Genomic DNA, 14653 nt, shown 5'->3' with positions numbered 1-14653 from the left:
GCCCGCCTACAGTTTTTTCCCCACAGTTTCTGAGTTAAACATTGCTGTATGTTTTCACAACAACTTTTATTTAATAGGAGTCCGAGTCTGTAAATTTTTTGCTGACCCCCAAAATTGGCCCACGCTGTTTTCTAGAGCTCATGCAGACCTCCAGACACCTTCTCTGTACCCATGTTACAGTACTGGGCCAATCAATACAAACCTAGCATTGTCACATGGGAAAAATGAAGCTGTTTGCATGCTGCATTTAGTAGTACAGAGCAGTGAACCAGAGCTAAGAAAAGATATGTGCTGTGCAGCATGGGGTTGAGCTAAAAAAAAAATTTTACTTTGCCCTGCATGTGCAATTATTAATTTGATATTGCAACATGCTGTATCATGTAACATGCAACATCAGCCGCTTCACCCCCTGTTGGATGGAAATAATATTATTATTAATAATAATAAATCGGATATATATAGTGCCAACATAATATGCAGTGCTGTACATTAAATAGGAGTTGCAAATGACAGATACAGACAGTGACACAGGAGGAGCAGAGGACCCTGCCCAGAAGAGCTTACAATCTAGGACGTGGGGGAGGTATCACACAATAGGAGGGGAGATATGGAATGGTGGGTGAGTAGTGAGGATTGAAGAGGACGGGTAGGTGAGGTTGAAGCGTTGGGTTATGAGGGCTCTTTTAAATGAGCAGAAAGTAGCAGCAGGCGGAATAAGACGAGGAAGACCATTCCAAAATGTCAGTACAGCATTCGAAAAGTCTTGGAGCCGTGCGTTTGATGAGGTTATGAATGAGGAAGTCATTATTAGGTCATTGGAGGAGCGAAGAGAGCTTTTTAATTCTATTTGGAAATCCCTGTATTGCACAGGTTGGAGAAAGAAATTGTTCCATTTTCCTTGGGAACCCCAATTCTGGTACTGACAGAATGCAGCGATAAGTTAAAGGGATTCAAGTAATTAAAATTGAAATTAATTTCTCTCTTTTTTTTTTTGCAGTGATCTGTCACATGGAGGGAAGCGGGAAATGGCCGCAAGATAAAGACGCTATCAAGCGAGTGAAAGCCGCTTTCCAGATCAAGCTGGCGGAGCTGCTGAGCCAGCAGCACGATATATTGTGCAGACCTACAGCCACTTATACAGATGTGTACAAGGTGAGGATCTGACAGCTAAAAGGTGATACTTACCTGTCCTCTTCCCTCCTCCTCGTTTATCCATCACAGTGTTGGCAGATCTGCTCATTGTTTTCTTTTCTTATTACCACCCTGAACAGTTCTAGGCTGCACCTTTCCTCTGGAACCTATGTTCTCTCTCGCTATTTCTAGAAACTCTAAATGCTTCATGGAAATTGGCTACTTTACAAAATCCTGACCTGTTCTGTAATCATTCAATAAGTTAAAGTAAAGCTGTGTCAGTACTATGAGATATTCAAGTTTTTTACATGCTCATAAGAAGCAGAGAATAATTTTAAAAACAAGCCATCACTAAACTCTGTAGCAGCAATAATTATGGAGTAATCCACTGCTAGGAAAGGGTTAGCTGATCTACCCAATCATTTCCTGTAAGAAAGGAGGAGGGATTTTGTATTTCTGTAAATTTGTCCCACAGTGCCAGCGCCTATTGAATCCTTATTGCTTGTTATAAATATGTATAAAACTTTAGCTCCTTGTAACAGAATAGGAAACGCGTGTAAAATTCAATATCCAAAGGAAAAATCTCATCACTGACTCCATTGCAGTCCAGATTTTCCACGCTTTACTACTTAATATACCAAGCAGTAAAGGGGAATTTACAATCCTTTGTGATCTCCTAAAAAGGGACTTGGGGTACGTATACTGAATTACCCTCCCTAGCGGTACATTTCTTTCCGGTTTTATATGTCTAAAAGCGATACATTGTTTTTTTTTGATTAAATTTATTTTACAGTATGATATAATAGTATGAGTATAATAAAGTTTGAAACACAAAATGATGTAAAAATAATAAATGTTATAAATTAAAAAAAATAAAACCTCATCACACGCACGGCTCCAAGACTTTTCTAGAGCTGCCCTGACTCTCTGGAATGGTCTTCCTCGTCTTATTCAGCTTGGCTTGCTCCTACTTTCTGCTCCTTTAAAAGAGCCCTCAAAACCCAAAGCTTCAACCTCACCTACCCGTCGTCTTCTGTCTCCTAAACTGTCACTACTTCCCACTATTCCTATTATGTGATAATTCCCCCACCTCTTAGATTGTAAGCTCTTCAGGGCAGGGTCCTCTCCTCTTCCCGTGTCAGTGTCTGTCCCTCATTTGCAATCCATATTTAATGTACAGCACTGTGTAATATGTTGGAGCTATATAAATCCTGTTGAATAATAAACATAGCGCATGGCAAGATCCAGGTTATTACAACTTTTACACTTTTTGTGCAGGATCTTCCTGGTCTGGTCCCTGCTGCTCTCTTGCAGGGTGTCAGGTTTTGTACTCACTCTCATTTCCTTTATGATTTTCATTACAGGATGGCTACGTCTTGCGCCTGCAAGTTGCATATCACAGAGATCCGCAGTACATAAAGGAGCTTGTCACTCCGGAGGGGATGTTAAAGTATCGCGAGACAGAAGAGTCCCAGCAGCTGGAACTGGAGACCATTCATCTGACGCAGCTGACGAGCACATTGCACGGGTAGGTGTCTGAATGCAGAAATCTGTCACTCTGTATCAGCTGTAATAAATCCTCTCATTGAACAGTGAATAGACTTTCGGGTGAATGCTTCATAAAATGCTTACCCTTTATCAGCTTTTCTCTTTTACACCTCTTTTTGAGACTGAATAGTTTTTGCCTTTGCATTATTTTATCATCATGCCTTTATATAGCATTGTTGACAGGGGCTCTTTAATCTTTATTGACATTGAGGCCCATTGTACAGATTTGGCCCAGGACCTGGAGAACTTAGAATCTTCCAAATGAACAGAGAATGTCAAAACCAGTTCAGGAGACCTAGGATTTGTGGGAGCCTTTATAAAATGAGGATTGGCTACGTTTTAGGGAATATTCGTTCATTGTGTTTAAGACAAACCCAAAAAATGGTTTTCCTTGTCTTGACATTTTCCTTTATGTAAGGGTGTCTAGGCCCTTTGAGAACTTAGGCACTGCTGCTTGGAACTGCTAGTCTATAGAGATTTGGTTTGAGATTGGTGATATTGTTTTGCTCATTGTTCTCCTCTTGCTGGAGGCTCATACATGAGGAAGCAAAGACCTGCCTCTACCAAGATCTACACTGCTGCATAGAAACAATGCAGAACAAGGCATGGAAAAGTCATTACAGCTGTAGGGAGACCATGGGCAATGCTAGAGACTGGTCCTGGGCCCTTATCCTACTTTTATGGGAACCTCTTCCAGAGTTGCTCCTTCAGAATAGAAATTGGTATTGTGTGGACTTATAAAGCAAATTCCTTTTGTATCCTTTAGCTGAGGGGGCAAATAAAAGGGTCCGCTGATGTGATTTCATAGCATAATAAATTATTAATAATTGTCTTTTTTTTATATTAGTCTCCACCAGCAGCTTCCTGCATTTGGAGGGACATCGCGTCTTGCTAAACGATGGATCAGCGCCCAACTCCTGTCGGACAGCATGTCAGAGGAGTGTGTGGACCTACTTGTGGCTCATCTCTTTCTGCATCCAGCTCCGTTCACTGCACCGAGGTACAGACACACACTTCTGTAAATTAAACTTTTACATTGGTCATACAAAGTGAAGCCAGGGGTTCAGTTCAATATCCGCTGCACATGCTCATCTGTTTTCAGGTCCGCAGCCCCTGGGTACGAATTAAAATCCCCTTAGTACTTCCTAGTATGGGGGAGCATTTTATTGGTAATGACTTTGATGATCCTGAAAAGTTATACTGATGCAAAGTTATCCTTGGCCATTAGAGGGCACAATTTACCAAAAAATGTTTTGCATATTTTTTTCGTCCCTTTAAATAAATTGGAACGCTAAACTGGAACTTTTGTAAATTAACAGTTTCTTCTGAACTCTTTTGGGACCAGAGGTCATTATTGCCCAGGGCATTTTGTCATTTATTTCAATAATTCTCATTTTCATACTTGAAAAACTTACTATGAACATTTTTAAAGCCTAATATGGGCAAAAAATTTAACGCTGCCCATTTCACCCTGGTAGTGTTCACCACCATTCATGTTCCTTACTGGCTCTGTTTCAAGGTGTGGGGACCAACAGTCCGTCCCTGCATACGTGTCTGAGCCTGCCTGTCTCTAATTGACCTGTCTTCCTCTACCTGAAAGGACAGCCAAAAGGAAGCCCCTACCTCGCACATGTAGTGACTTTAATGCCCAAAATTGAACCTGGTTTTCTGTATCTAGCACAAGAGGGACTATTTGGAACTGGGATGTGACATGACTGCAGATTTAAATCAGTATAGTCTCTGATGTCTTTCTATGAAAGCAAACTCATTCTAAGAAGGAATCCTAGTTACATGGTAAGGTTGAAATAAGACATATCTCCACCAAAATCAGTCTCTAGGGAAATGAACACATCCCAGGTATAAAACCCTATAAGACATAGTTGATGCAGAGAAAGGCAAAAAAAAAAGCCCTGGTACAATTTGCTCCAACGGGAAAAAGTTCCTTCCTGATTGCCTGAGACAATCGGATGTACCCTGGATCAGCAGTCTCTGTTATCTTTACTTTAAATCTTAAAAACCCAAATTATATTCTGAATTATATTCTAGAAATTATCCAGATTTTTATTAAAGCAATCTATAGAACTTGCTGAACCTTTTTTCCTGAGGGAGCCGATTTCACATTACCTTACAGTGAAGGATCCCTTCCTTACCTGGAGATTAAACAACTTCTCCAGACGCAAAGAGCGTCCCCTTGTTCTTTGTAATGATCTCAAAGTAAATAGTTGGATTATTATTCTGCACATGAAATTCTTGATAAATTCCCCTCCGTATGCTTATCCTGGACCTGACCGTTTCTTGTTTTTAGCTCCCCCCAGGTGGGCTTCCTACGCTTCCTCAACCTCTTGGCGGCATTTGATTGGAAGAATAGTCCGCTGATTGTCAATCTGAATGGGGATCTGACAGGTAAGTGTGTCCAAGTTTCTCTCCAAATCAGAACAACACATTCCCTTTCCTGTTCAGCCGTTTTTTGGTTTTAATGGTGCACCCCATACAAGACACACAGTTCAGTAGTCCCTGGCAGAAACTCTAGAATATTTTTTTAGGAACTTTGAAACACATGGCATTTAGGTTAAACCATGGGGCGTTACGGATGAATACAATTATTACACCCAACTCTGACCCCTGCAGTGGAGCTCCTTCTCAGTGCAAGGGTTCTTTGTTGCTTGCCTGGGGTGCCACCATGTTTATTATTTAACGTGGTCAAAGCTTAGAGATTTTGGTGGAGTTTGTCAGCGATGAGTGCTTGTTACCAAGCATGATATCCACTGATCCTCTTTCTTTGTTCAAATTTGCAAGTACAAATGTGTTTTGATGCCTGCATTGCATTATGTGCGCTAAGTTAAGGTAGGGTATTCATTTTGAATTGGCCACCAATAACAAACGCATCACAATGCAGGCTCCTGTTTAGGTACATTGGGGAGCCATTCAAATGAACACATAAATGCAAAATAGTAAGATACACTTATCATTCACTATTATTCATTATTATTACCAGACCAGGGTTTACCAGGCCTAACTGTTATTTCTTAGGGCTCTTTCACACCACGACACCCCTCGCGGTATTAAGGTGGGTGCTTTTCATGGTTGGGCATCTCAGAAATGTAAATGATCCAACCTACAATCTCACATGTGCATAAGGAGGTTAAGTACCAACGCCTAGTAGAGAATCCCACAACCTCCTGGGATATGTGACATAGGTACCCAGGAGGCTGAAGGATTACCTATCAAATATACTTGCTGTGGTGAGAAACCCAGAAGTGGGGGAGGCTTTTTTATATTAATATAAATTAAAAAAAAGAACTACACATATGTGCATAAAGTGAGCAAGCAGATACGTTTTTGGCGATAGGTCCACTTTGACACAAGTGTCAGTTTTTTCCTTTTGAGGGGCAATTTTCCTTTCCAGAGTGTGGACCTAAACCCATTATACTCTTAGGTATATTATAATCTTTAACCTTCTTGATTAGCTGGGCTAGGGTGGCGTAACTCCAGCCTTGGCACGAAAGTTCATTCATTCCCGGCACACACGGAGGAAGCCGGGATTTCCGGGTATCCTGTCAAGCAAAACTAACGCACTGCATGCACAGCTCAGTTTTTTTGCCAGAAACCCGGAGTGATCAGGGATTATCAAAAGATTATTTGAGAAGGAACATCGTCTGTCCCTTTTTGCAATAATGACCTGCCTGATCCCGAATCCCTAGAATTAGAACTTAACTTCAACTTTAACCCTCCTCAAAGCAAAATGTCAATATTTCTCTCTCTCTCTATTGGATGATTTCCTCGCTACTTCTTTTCTAGTGACAATTGTACAGTGTTGGATTTACCATCACTAATTATCTTCATTTTTGTTGTTGTTAGACGATGAAATAAAGGAGATTCAGGATGACTTTTCATCATCTCGGGCCCAGTTGCCGGTCATGTTCATTGCTACACCCAAGGACAAGAAAGCATCTATGTGGACCAAGAAACAACCGAGTGCCCAGGTAAGGGGATCACTTCTTTCTATTGTGTTATATGTGCTGGGGGTGAGATGGGGCGAGCCTGCAGATTGTGGAGAGGTTGTGGAAGGTCACATCTCTAATCTGCCTGCTTGTTTTGAATTAGGCTACGCACACACATGCAATAATTGATCTTTTACAATCCTTTCCAACGACCATTGACTGCACCATGCATGAGCGTGTGTTGTACATACAGCGCCATTTTGCTCTATGGAGAGGGGGGAGAATGACGGAGTTGCACACTGCTGTTCTCTCCCCCTTTCACTTCCATTACAATCGTTATTTGTCTGTGGATCCTCCAGGACGGTCGTTCGGACGATGAGCGCTGTACACAGGCCAGATTCTTGTCCGATATCAGCCCTGAGCCGTTTATCGGATGAGAACCCTCTGATGTGTCTACTTAGCCTTAGGATAACAAGGGATTAACATGACAGCCATGGAAATGGTATTTCAAATAATGATGCTATTACTAAAAGCTGCTGCCATTCACACTCCGGTGAAAGGGTTAAACCACCCTTAAATCACAATATAAATATGAATTTATCTTCTAATAAGCCCCCCTGCTTAATAGAACATTAGGCATTACAGGTACTCTTTAAAAAGGCATCAGGGGTGTATTAAGACACGTCATCTGACACACCCTGAAATGTCTGATTGCAGTGGCGCCTTTCAAGACAGGTAAAGCTGAACATCTGCCAAGCACTAATAGGGTAAATACATAGATGGGAGCTGCTTTACCAGCCAAAGGATTTGTATTTTTCTCCATCCAGTTCTGAGATTTATGCAGCACTGTCACATACAATAGTCCGCCCTAACTGGGGAAAGCTACCTAATCTTTCACTGCTATGGTATACCTTTGGTTTATGGATCTTCTCCCAGCCCCTATGACCTGTGACTGGACAACAAAAAGAGAAGCAGAAGACTGATGAGCTCACCTGTCAGTCACTTTGATCTCTCATATTGGCATGCTTTTCACTGCAGCACATCTAATCCTATTGCTGCCTAACTCTCCTCCAGTCGGAGCTCTGTAGATATTTGTATTCTTAAATGCAAAGCTGCTTTAACTTACCACCTGCTAGAAGGGTAAGTATTCAGCTTACATGTTTAAATTTTGTGATTGCTTTATGTGGAGAGACATGACAGCCTTGTGACTAAATGGGCACAAATGAAGCTGCACTGAGATAAAATCTGGGCATGCTGGCGCTTGGCACTGCAATTTTTGCCCTTCTAAGAAGCACCCAACACTATATTTAAAGAAGCTGTAAAAGCACTTAGGCCCCGGGGGTGGCTTTCTGTCCTGGCATGCCATCGCCCTTTATTCAGAAGTGTTAACTAAACAGATTTGGATGAATGGAAACTTAGATTAATTTTTGCAGCTGTTATCATGATGGCCCAAGCAAGCCCATACAGGGGGAAAAGGCCTTCTGGGGTAGACCAGCCCTTCCTGCAGAGGTTGTCATGCCCAGGCCGGTGACTGCATGATGCAACTGAATTATGATTACTTATAGTCGACTGGAGAGTTGGCATATTCTCCGTCTTCTGCAGCCAGATATCATTTTTGCATTTAGTCAGATACCAGGCAAAGGCTATTCTATGTTTTTCATTTTCATTACAGATTTTAAAGCAAGAACTAGTCAGTTTGCTGCTTCTGCTTTCGCTGTCCAAATAATAAATGGACAGGCAGACAGGTTTGGTGTGTGGCAGAGCCGTGCAAATATCAGGTCTTACAGGAATACAAATCTTATTTGAATTTCAATGTTTTTTCTCGAGTTTTAATCTGACCAATGGGATGCCGCAGTTTCTGATGAGCAAAATGTTTCAATTTAGGTTTTGTTCTACTTTGCATACAATGTCCCCTGTCCTAGCCAACCCTTTGCTCACTCCCAGGCCCCCCAAATCCCCTATATTCTCCTTACTAGTACTCCCTCACTGCTCCGTTCTCCTCCACATTCTGTCCTTTAGCCTGTGCGTGCTCATGATTGGTCACTGACACTGGACGTTTTAACATCTGCTGCACAAGAGAAAGGAGCAACAAGGGATTCCTGGTCACAGCAATGTAAAGGGGTCAGGGGATATTTCCTGTTCATGGCAATGTAAGAGGGCCAGGGAATAATTTCTGATCAGGGCAGTCTAAGGGGTTCAGGCGATGATTCCTGGTCCGGTCAGCATTAGGGTGTCAGGGGATGATTCCTGGTCAAAGCAATATAATTCCTGGTTCAGGCAGCATAAGGGGGTCAGGTAATGATTCCTGGTCAGGGCAGCAAAAATGGGGGTCAGGGGATAATTCCTGGTCCGGGCAGCATAAAAGGTGGTCGGGATAATTCCTGGTCCGGGCAGGTCGGGATAATTCCTGGTCCGGGCAACATAAGGGGGTCAGGGAATAATTCCTGGTCCTGGCAGCATAGAGGGGTCAGGGGATGATTCCTAGTCCGGGCAGCATAAGGGGGTCAGGGGATGATTCCTGGTCTGGGCAACATAAGGGAGTCAGGGGATAATTCCTGGTCCGGGCAACATAAGGGGCTCAGTGGATGATTCCTGGTCTGGTCAGCATAAGGGGGTAAGGGAATGATTCCTAGTCTGGGTAGCGTAAGGGGATCAGGGGATACCATTCCTGGTCCGGGAATATCTAGTCAGGGCAATATAAGGGGGTCAGGGGATAATTCCTGGTCAGGGCACTATAAAGGGGGTCAGGGAATGATTCCTGGTTAGGACAATATACAGGTGGTCAGTAGATGAATCTTGGTTTAGGCAGCATAGGAGGTGAGCGAATGATTCCTGGTCAGAGCATTATAAGGGGTCAGGAGATGTCCCTTGCAGAAACTCTGCCACCATATTCTGCACAGGCAATACAAGGCTGTAGCATTTCTAACCTCGGGGGACAAAGACTAAATTAGAATTTTACAGCTAAAAAATAATTTATGACTGCAGAACAGTGAATAATGGTTCTCTGCTCCTTTTCAGTTTCTGCAGCGTCTTATAATCCTGGCCTCGGAGTCCCTACATACCCTGGAGGAGCAGCTGACAAAACCATGTGAGAATACAGATGTTAAGGTGAGTTGCTTTTATTGTTGCACAGTTCAAACATATCTAAACTCATTTTATCCTATCACCACCTCTTAGTAAGTGACATCTCTAGAACAGAACAGGGTCAGGTCTCTATCCGCACCTCTCGGACCTTGTGCACATTAAATCGTCTGAGGACAGCAAAAATCATTGTAATCCTCCCAATATAATTACTTGTTGCTGAACCTGAGAACTGTAACAAATCCAGTGATAAATATTTATTCACGAATGTGTGAAGGGATTTCACTTGTTTCATTACAGACAAGTCCTTTAAGGTAATAACTTGCCCATGGCATTATGACTTCATATTGCCCAATTGTCAGGGTGGAGTAGTAATTGCTGCCAACAGGCTTCTGAAATTGTGATTGGCAAGGTATCTATGTAGTGGTAAGGTTGTTGAATTCATAGGTTGCATCTTTCTGACTTTTATATCAAAAGCACATTTCTTTAAGTTGATTTAGTTCAGAGTGGAACTCCTACAAAAAAAAAAGGAATTTCACCAATCAATACAGGTGTAGGGAGTATATGACTAAGATATATGTAATCCGTGTCACTGAGGCTAGTACATAAGGAGTGCTGAGACTTAATATGTAATAGACATATGTAATGCAACAATGTATTATGTATACACTTGTTAGCCACTTTATTAGGTACACCTTTTCTACTGTTTATTAACTCTATTAGCTAATCAGCCAATCGCATGGCAGCTTTTCAGTTTATAGACATTAAGAACTGCTTAGGTTCAAACTGAGTATCAGAATGGGGAAATAAGGTGATTTAAATGACTTTGAACTTGGCATGGTTGTTGGTCCTAGGGGGGCTGGTCTAAGTGTTTGAGAAACTGCGGATCCGCTGAGATTTTCACCCACAACCATCTGTAGGGTTTACAGAGAATGGTCCGAAAACGTGAATGGCGGTTTTCTTTGTGGAAATTCCTTGTTGATGTCAAAGGAGAATGGCCAGGCTGGTTTAAACAGAAAGGCAACAGTAACCCTTTGTTATACCCAAAGTTTGCAGAAGAGATCTCTGAATGCACAACCTGCAACCTTGAAGCAGATGGGCTACAGCAGCAGGAGACCACGCCAGGTGCAACTTCTGTCAGCTAACAGGCACCTGCTAAAATTTGCATGGGCTCATTAAAATGATTAATTCTCGATTTCTACTTCAATATTTGGATGGTAGAGCCAGAACTTGGTGTCAAAAACATAAATGCATGTATTCATCTTTCCTTGTATCAGTGCTCCAGGCTGGTGGTGGTGTAATGGTGTAGGGGGATAAATTCTTGGCCCACTTGGGAACCCTAATAGCATTTGAGCATGGTTTAAATCTCACAGTCCCTTAGTATTGCGGCTGACCATGTCCACCTTATTATGACCGCAGTGTCCCCAACTTCTGATGACTACTTCCATCAGGATAACTCCTCGTGTCACTAAACCCAAATCATCTCAAACCCGTTTCTTGAGCATGACATTCAGGTCACCGGACTCAAATGGCCTCCACAGTCATCAGACCATCCGATAGAGCACCTCTGGGATGTGGTGCAACCGGTGATTCCCATCATGGATGTGCAGCCAACAAATAAATCATAGTATCATGATAATATGGAAAATCCCTGAGAAATGTTTCTAGAACCTTGTTGAATCTATGCAGTTCTGAAGACAAAAGGGGGTCCAGCTGCATATATGAGTCAGTACCTCACTAGAGGAAATGACACCCCCGAGACCTGAACCCCCAATGTATTTGTTTCCAGACAAGATTCACTTTGAACTGACAAATCTTTTCTTCTTTATCCTGTCACAAGGAGGTGGTAGCCATATCGCACGCAATGCTGTAGTGTTGTCTTCCTGCCTACACATAAACTAGCCGGATCCGTAATACTTTTATAGTGGGGAGCGTCGTGTTTGCGAATTGTATTTGTGGATTAAAGATAAGTGTGGTGTACGCAGAGAAAAGCTTTCCAAACAGAAAAGGGGTTTACCAGCTGTTTGATGATGTGATGTCACAGGTAGCTCATCGTATGCTCATCAGATTTGCAGCCAACTAACTATTTGCTTTTTGAAATTCATATCCCCTGTGCTTTAAGTATTAAAGTATCTTTAGGTATAGCTGAAGTTTTAATGCCCAACTCTAGTTCAGAATCATGGGTGAGACCTGCAAGATATTTATTGAAGGCTTTGTAAAAATAACATAACTGTCCTGGTGACACCGTAACAAGAAAATGTGGGTATGGCTATGGTATCACCAAGGCAGGAATGTGGTTTCTATCAAATAGCAGGACCAGCATGGGATTTCTAGTAATGTGAGTATAGCTGGCATGGGGGCTTTAGAAGAAAACGTGGCACAAAAAGTATCCCGAAAACAAAGGTCCCTGTAAAAGACAACACATTGAGCCTGGATGATCTAGCATACCTGGTTTGCTACTAGATGCTATTATATTAGATGTTTTTAGTCCTGAAATGGATCTGTTTCTGGTTTTCTGGATCACCCAGGTTCTCCTATGATAGTCTATCTTCTCCAGTCTTGGAGAGCTGTAATAAATCAGGTCCATTATTTTTGTCTGCCTACCACCTATGGCTTCTGCATTTGCTCTCTTCTACAGCCACGTCTGATGAAGGCTCTTCCAACACTTTTTGGGCTGCCTGCCTTGTCACCGCAGTCCATCTGCAGGCGCCTACAGGGTTGCCTGTGTCATGTAGTAATATGGAGGAAACCACAGAGCCCAAGGAAGGGTGGTCAAACACCCCTAGAAGTGTTGAATAGGAAAACTTTACTGAGTGCCCTAGCTCCTTAGTAGGTCTAAAGAATGTTGGCAAGATAGAGCGCCTTTATCAAGGTGTATATGAACCATGAACGGGGGTGACTTTAAGACATTCATAATGATTTGACCATTGTTTGCCTTCTCTCAGCACTTTCAAATCGAATAAATATTTTGTTCTCACATCTTCAGTGAAGCAGAAGCAATATAAGGGCGTTCCGTCTGACTCACCCAGTCCCCTGTACATAGGAACGGTATACCGAGCACTCATTGTCCATGTGTACCTTACTCTTAAGCTCCACACTGCTCCGTTAGTTCCACTAGATTAGATTACAAACATGGCATTTGCTGGCACTGGGTACGCTGGCATGAATAGACTTGTGGTGTGGGTTGTTGTAAATCCACTGTTTGTGTGCTCACAAACAACAAGTTTATGCTGTCTGTTTAATAACGCTCAATATTAATTTATTGGTGGTCACGTGCTTAACCATCTCCACCTGCAAGCTGGTAAGGAGTCTTAGTGGGTTTCCCTGTGCTGGGAATTGGTATGTACCCATCCTGTCCTTGCGTGGCTGGTGGCAATCCCGGCTGTCATTGAGTACTCTTTTCCAAGCAAAGACTCCATTGAAAATAGTAACCTTAATATATGGCAGAGGTCCCAGCCCAACAAGAATGAATGCAACCAATTGTACTACATACCCCGCTCTGTCCCGGAATGGCTGTGGCCCTGGCGTGCAAAGGCAACTCCATATGGTTTGCTTGGAGGAACCTCCTGTATGAGTTGACCTTAACCCAGTTGTACAACTTTGGGATGAATTGGAAACCAATTGTGAGACAGGTTTTCTCATCCAAAATCAGTATCCAACCCCACCGAAGTGTAGAAAAATACTCGGTGATCTACCAGAAAATCACTGCAAGCCCTTTTTCGGCCTCTGCTTTGCTGAAATGTCGAGCTGTTCTGTCTGAGAGTTGTTTTCCTGCTGGACTACGAAGGGGTGCCGAGAAGTTCCTGGCTTTGCCCTGAACAAAGAGAGCCAGAGTTATGAAATAACATAATTATTCAGCATATTCCCCCCTGAGGCTGATGCTCTCTTGGTACAGCGTAGTTGCAGCTTTTCTAGACCATTCAAATAAAAGTCCTTTGGTTGGGCCACAAACCAGCTCTCAGCAGCATCTTAGACGTGCAAAATCTCCTGAAAATGTTGCGCCTTTAGGTGTTTCTTCAAATTGGGGAACAGATAATAGTCTGAAGGGGCCAGGTCAGGTGAGTAGGGGGGATAGTGGTCCAATTGGAATCCAAGGGTGTTCAATTTGGCAGCCACAGCGTTGAACGTGTGTGCAGGTGCATTGTCCTGCAAAAAAAAGGATCCCTTTGGTCAACTTTCCATGGCGTTTCATCTTAATTACCTCATTCAGCTGGTCCAGGAGTTTGGCATAATACTGTCCGGTGATACTAGAGCCCTGAGGTAGGTAGTCCACCAACAGAATACCGTCTCTGTGCCAGAAAACAGACGCCATGCCTTTTTTTGGCTGATTTCTGGGTTCGAAACTTCTTCGGCCGCGGGAACCCGCTGTGGAGCTATTCTGTTTACTGTTCCTTGGTTTCAGGATCATAGATGTTATTATTATTATTATTATTATTATTAATAATAAACAGGATTTATATAGTGCCAACATATTACGCAGCGCTGTACATTAAATAGGTGTGGAGCCAGGTTTCATCCTCAGTCACTAACCTAGTCCTGTGCAGCTTCAAAATGGGCCGAAACGGCTTTGGATGCTTCAACTCGTTCCTTCTTCTAAACACTGTTCAGACATTTCGGCACCCACTTCACTGAAAGCTTGCCATGTCTAGGATAGTGGTGATAACAAACCCAACACGCTCCAGTGAGATGTCAAGTATCTGGGCTAACTTTTTGGCGGATATTCACCGGTCCTCAATAATCAGCTCATGGACAGATCGCAGGTTGGCGGGTCAGTTGAGGTTGGGGGGCGCCCACTGCGGGGCTCATCTTCAACGGTGAAATGCCCAGTCTTGAAATGAGATATCCAGGTTCTGACAGTGCTGGAGGAAGGACACTTCTCCCCCAGTGTTTGTGACATCTCAGTGTGAATGTTCTTTGCTGACTTTCCCTGGAGAAACAAAAACTTCATGACG

The 14653-nt window shown here is 42.8% G+C and overlaps 1 protein-coding gene across 1 annotated transcript in view; it reads left to right on the top strand.

Annotated features, from left to right (window-relative positions):
- The window catches only part of NOL6 (nucleolar protein 6), a gene marked incomplete in the record, with an annotated part of 39961 nt that overhangs the window by 16052 nt on the left and 9256 nt on the right, over nt 1–14653 (top strand). The window contains 6 exon segments of the mRNA XM_072413526.1: nt 998–1152; nt 2496–2659; nt 3527–3679; nt 4985–5082; nt 6538–6662; nt 9639–9728. Coding sequence (XP_072269627.1) covers nt 998–1152; nt 2496–2659; nt 3527–3679; nt 4985–5082; nt 6538–6662; nt 9639–9728 — 785 coding nt within the window.

Source organism: Pyxicephalus adspersus, chromosome 6 (genome assembly GCF_032062135.1).
Source record: "Pyxicephalus adspersus chromosome 6, UCB_Pads_2.0, whole genome shotgun sequence".
NCBI classification, from domain to species: Eukaryota; Metazoa; Chordata; class Amphibia; order Anura; family Pyxicephalidae; genus Pyxicephalus; species Pyxicephalus adspersus.
Note: the sequence above shows the minus strand (reverse complement) of the source record. Positions and strands in the feature narration are given on the sequence as shown.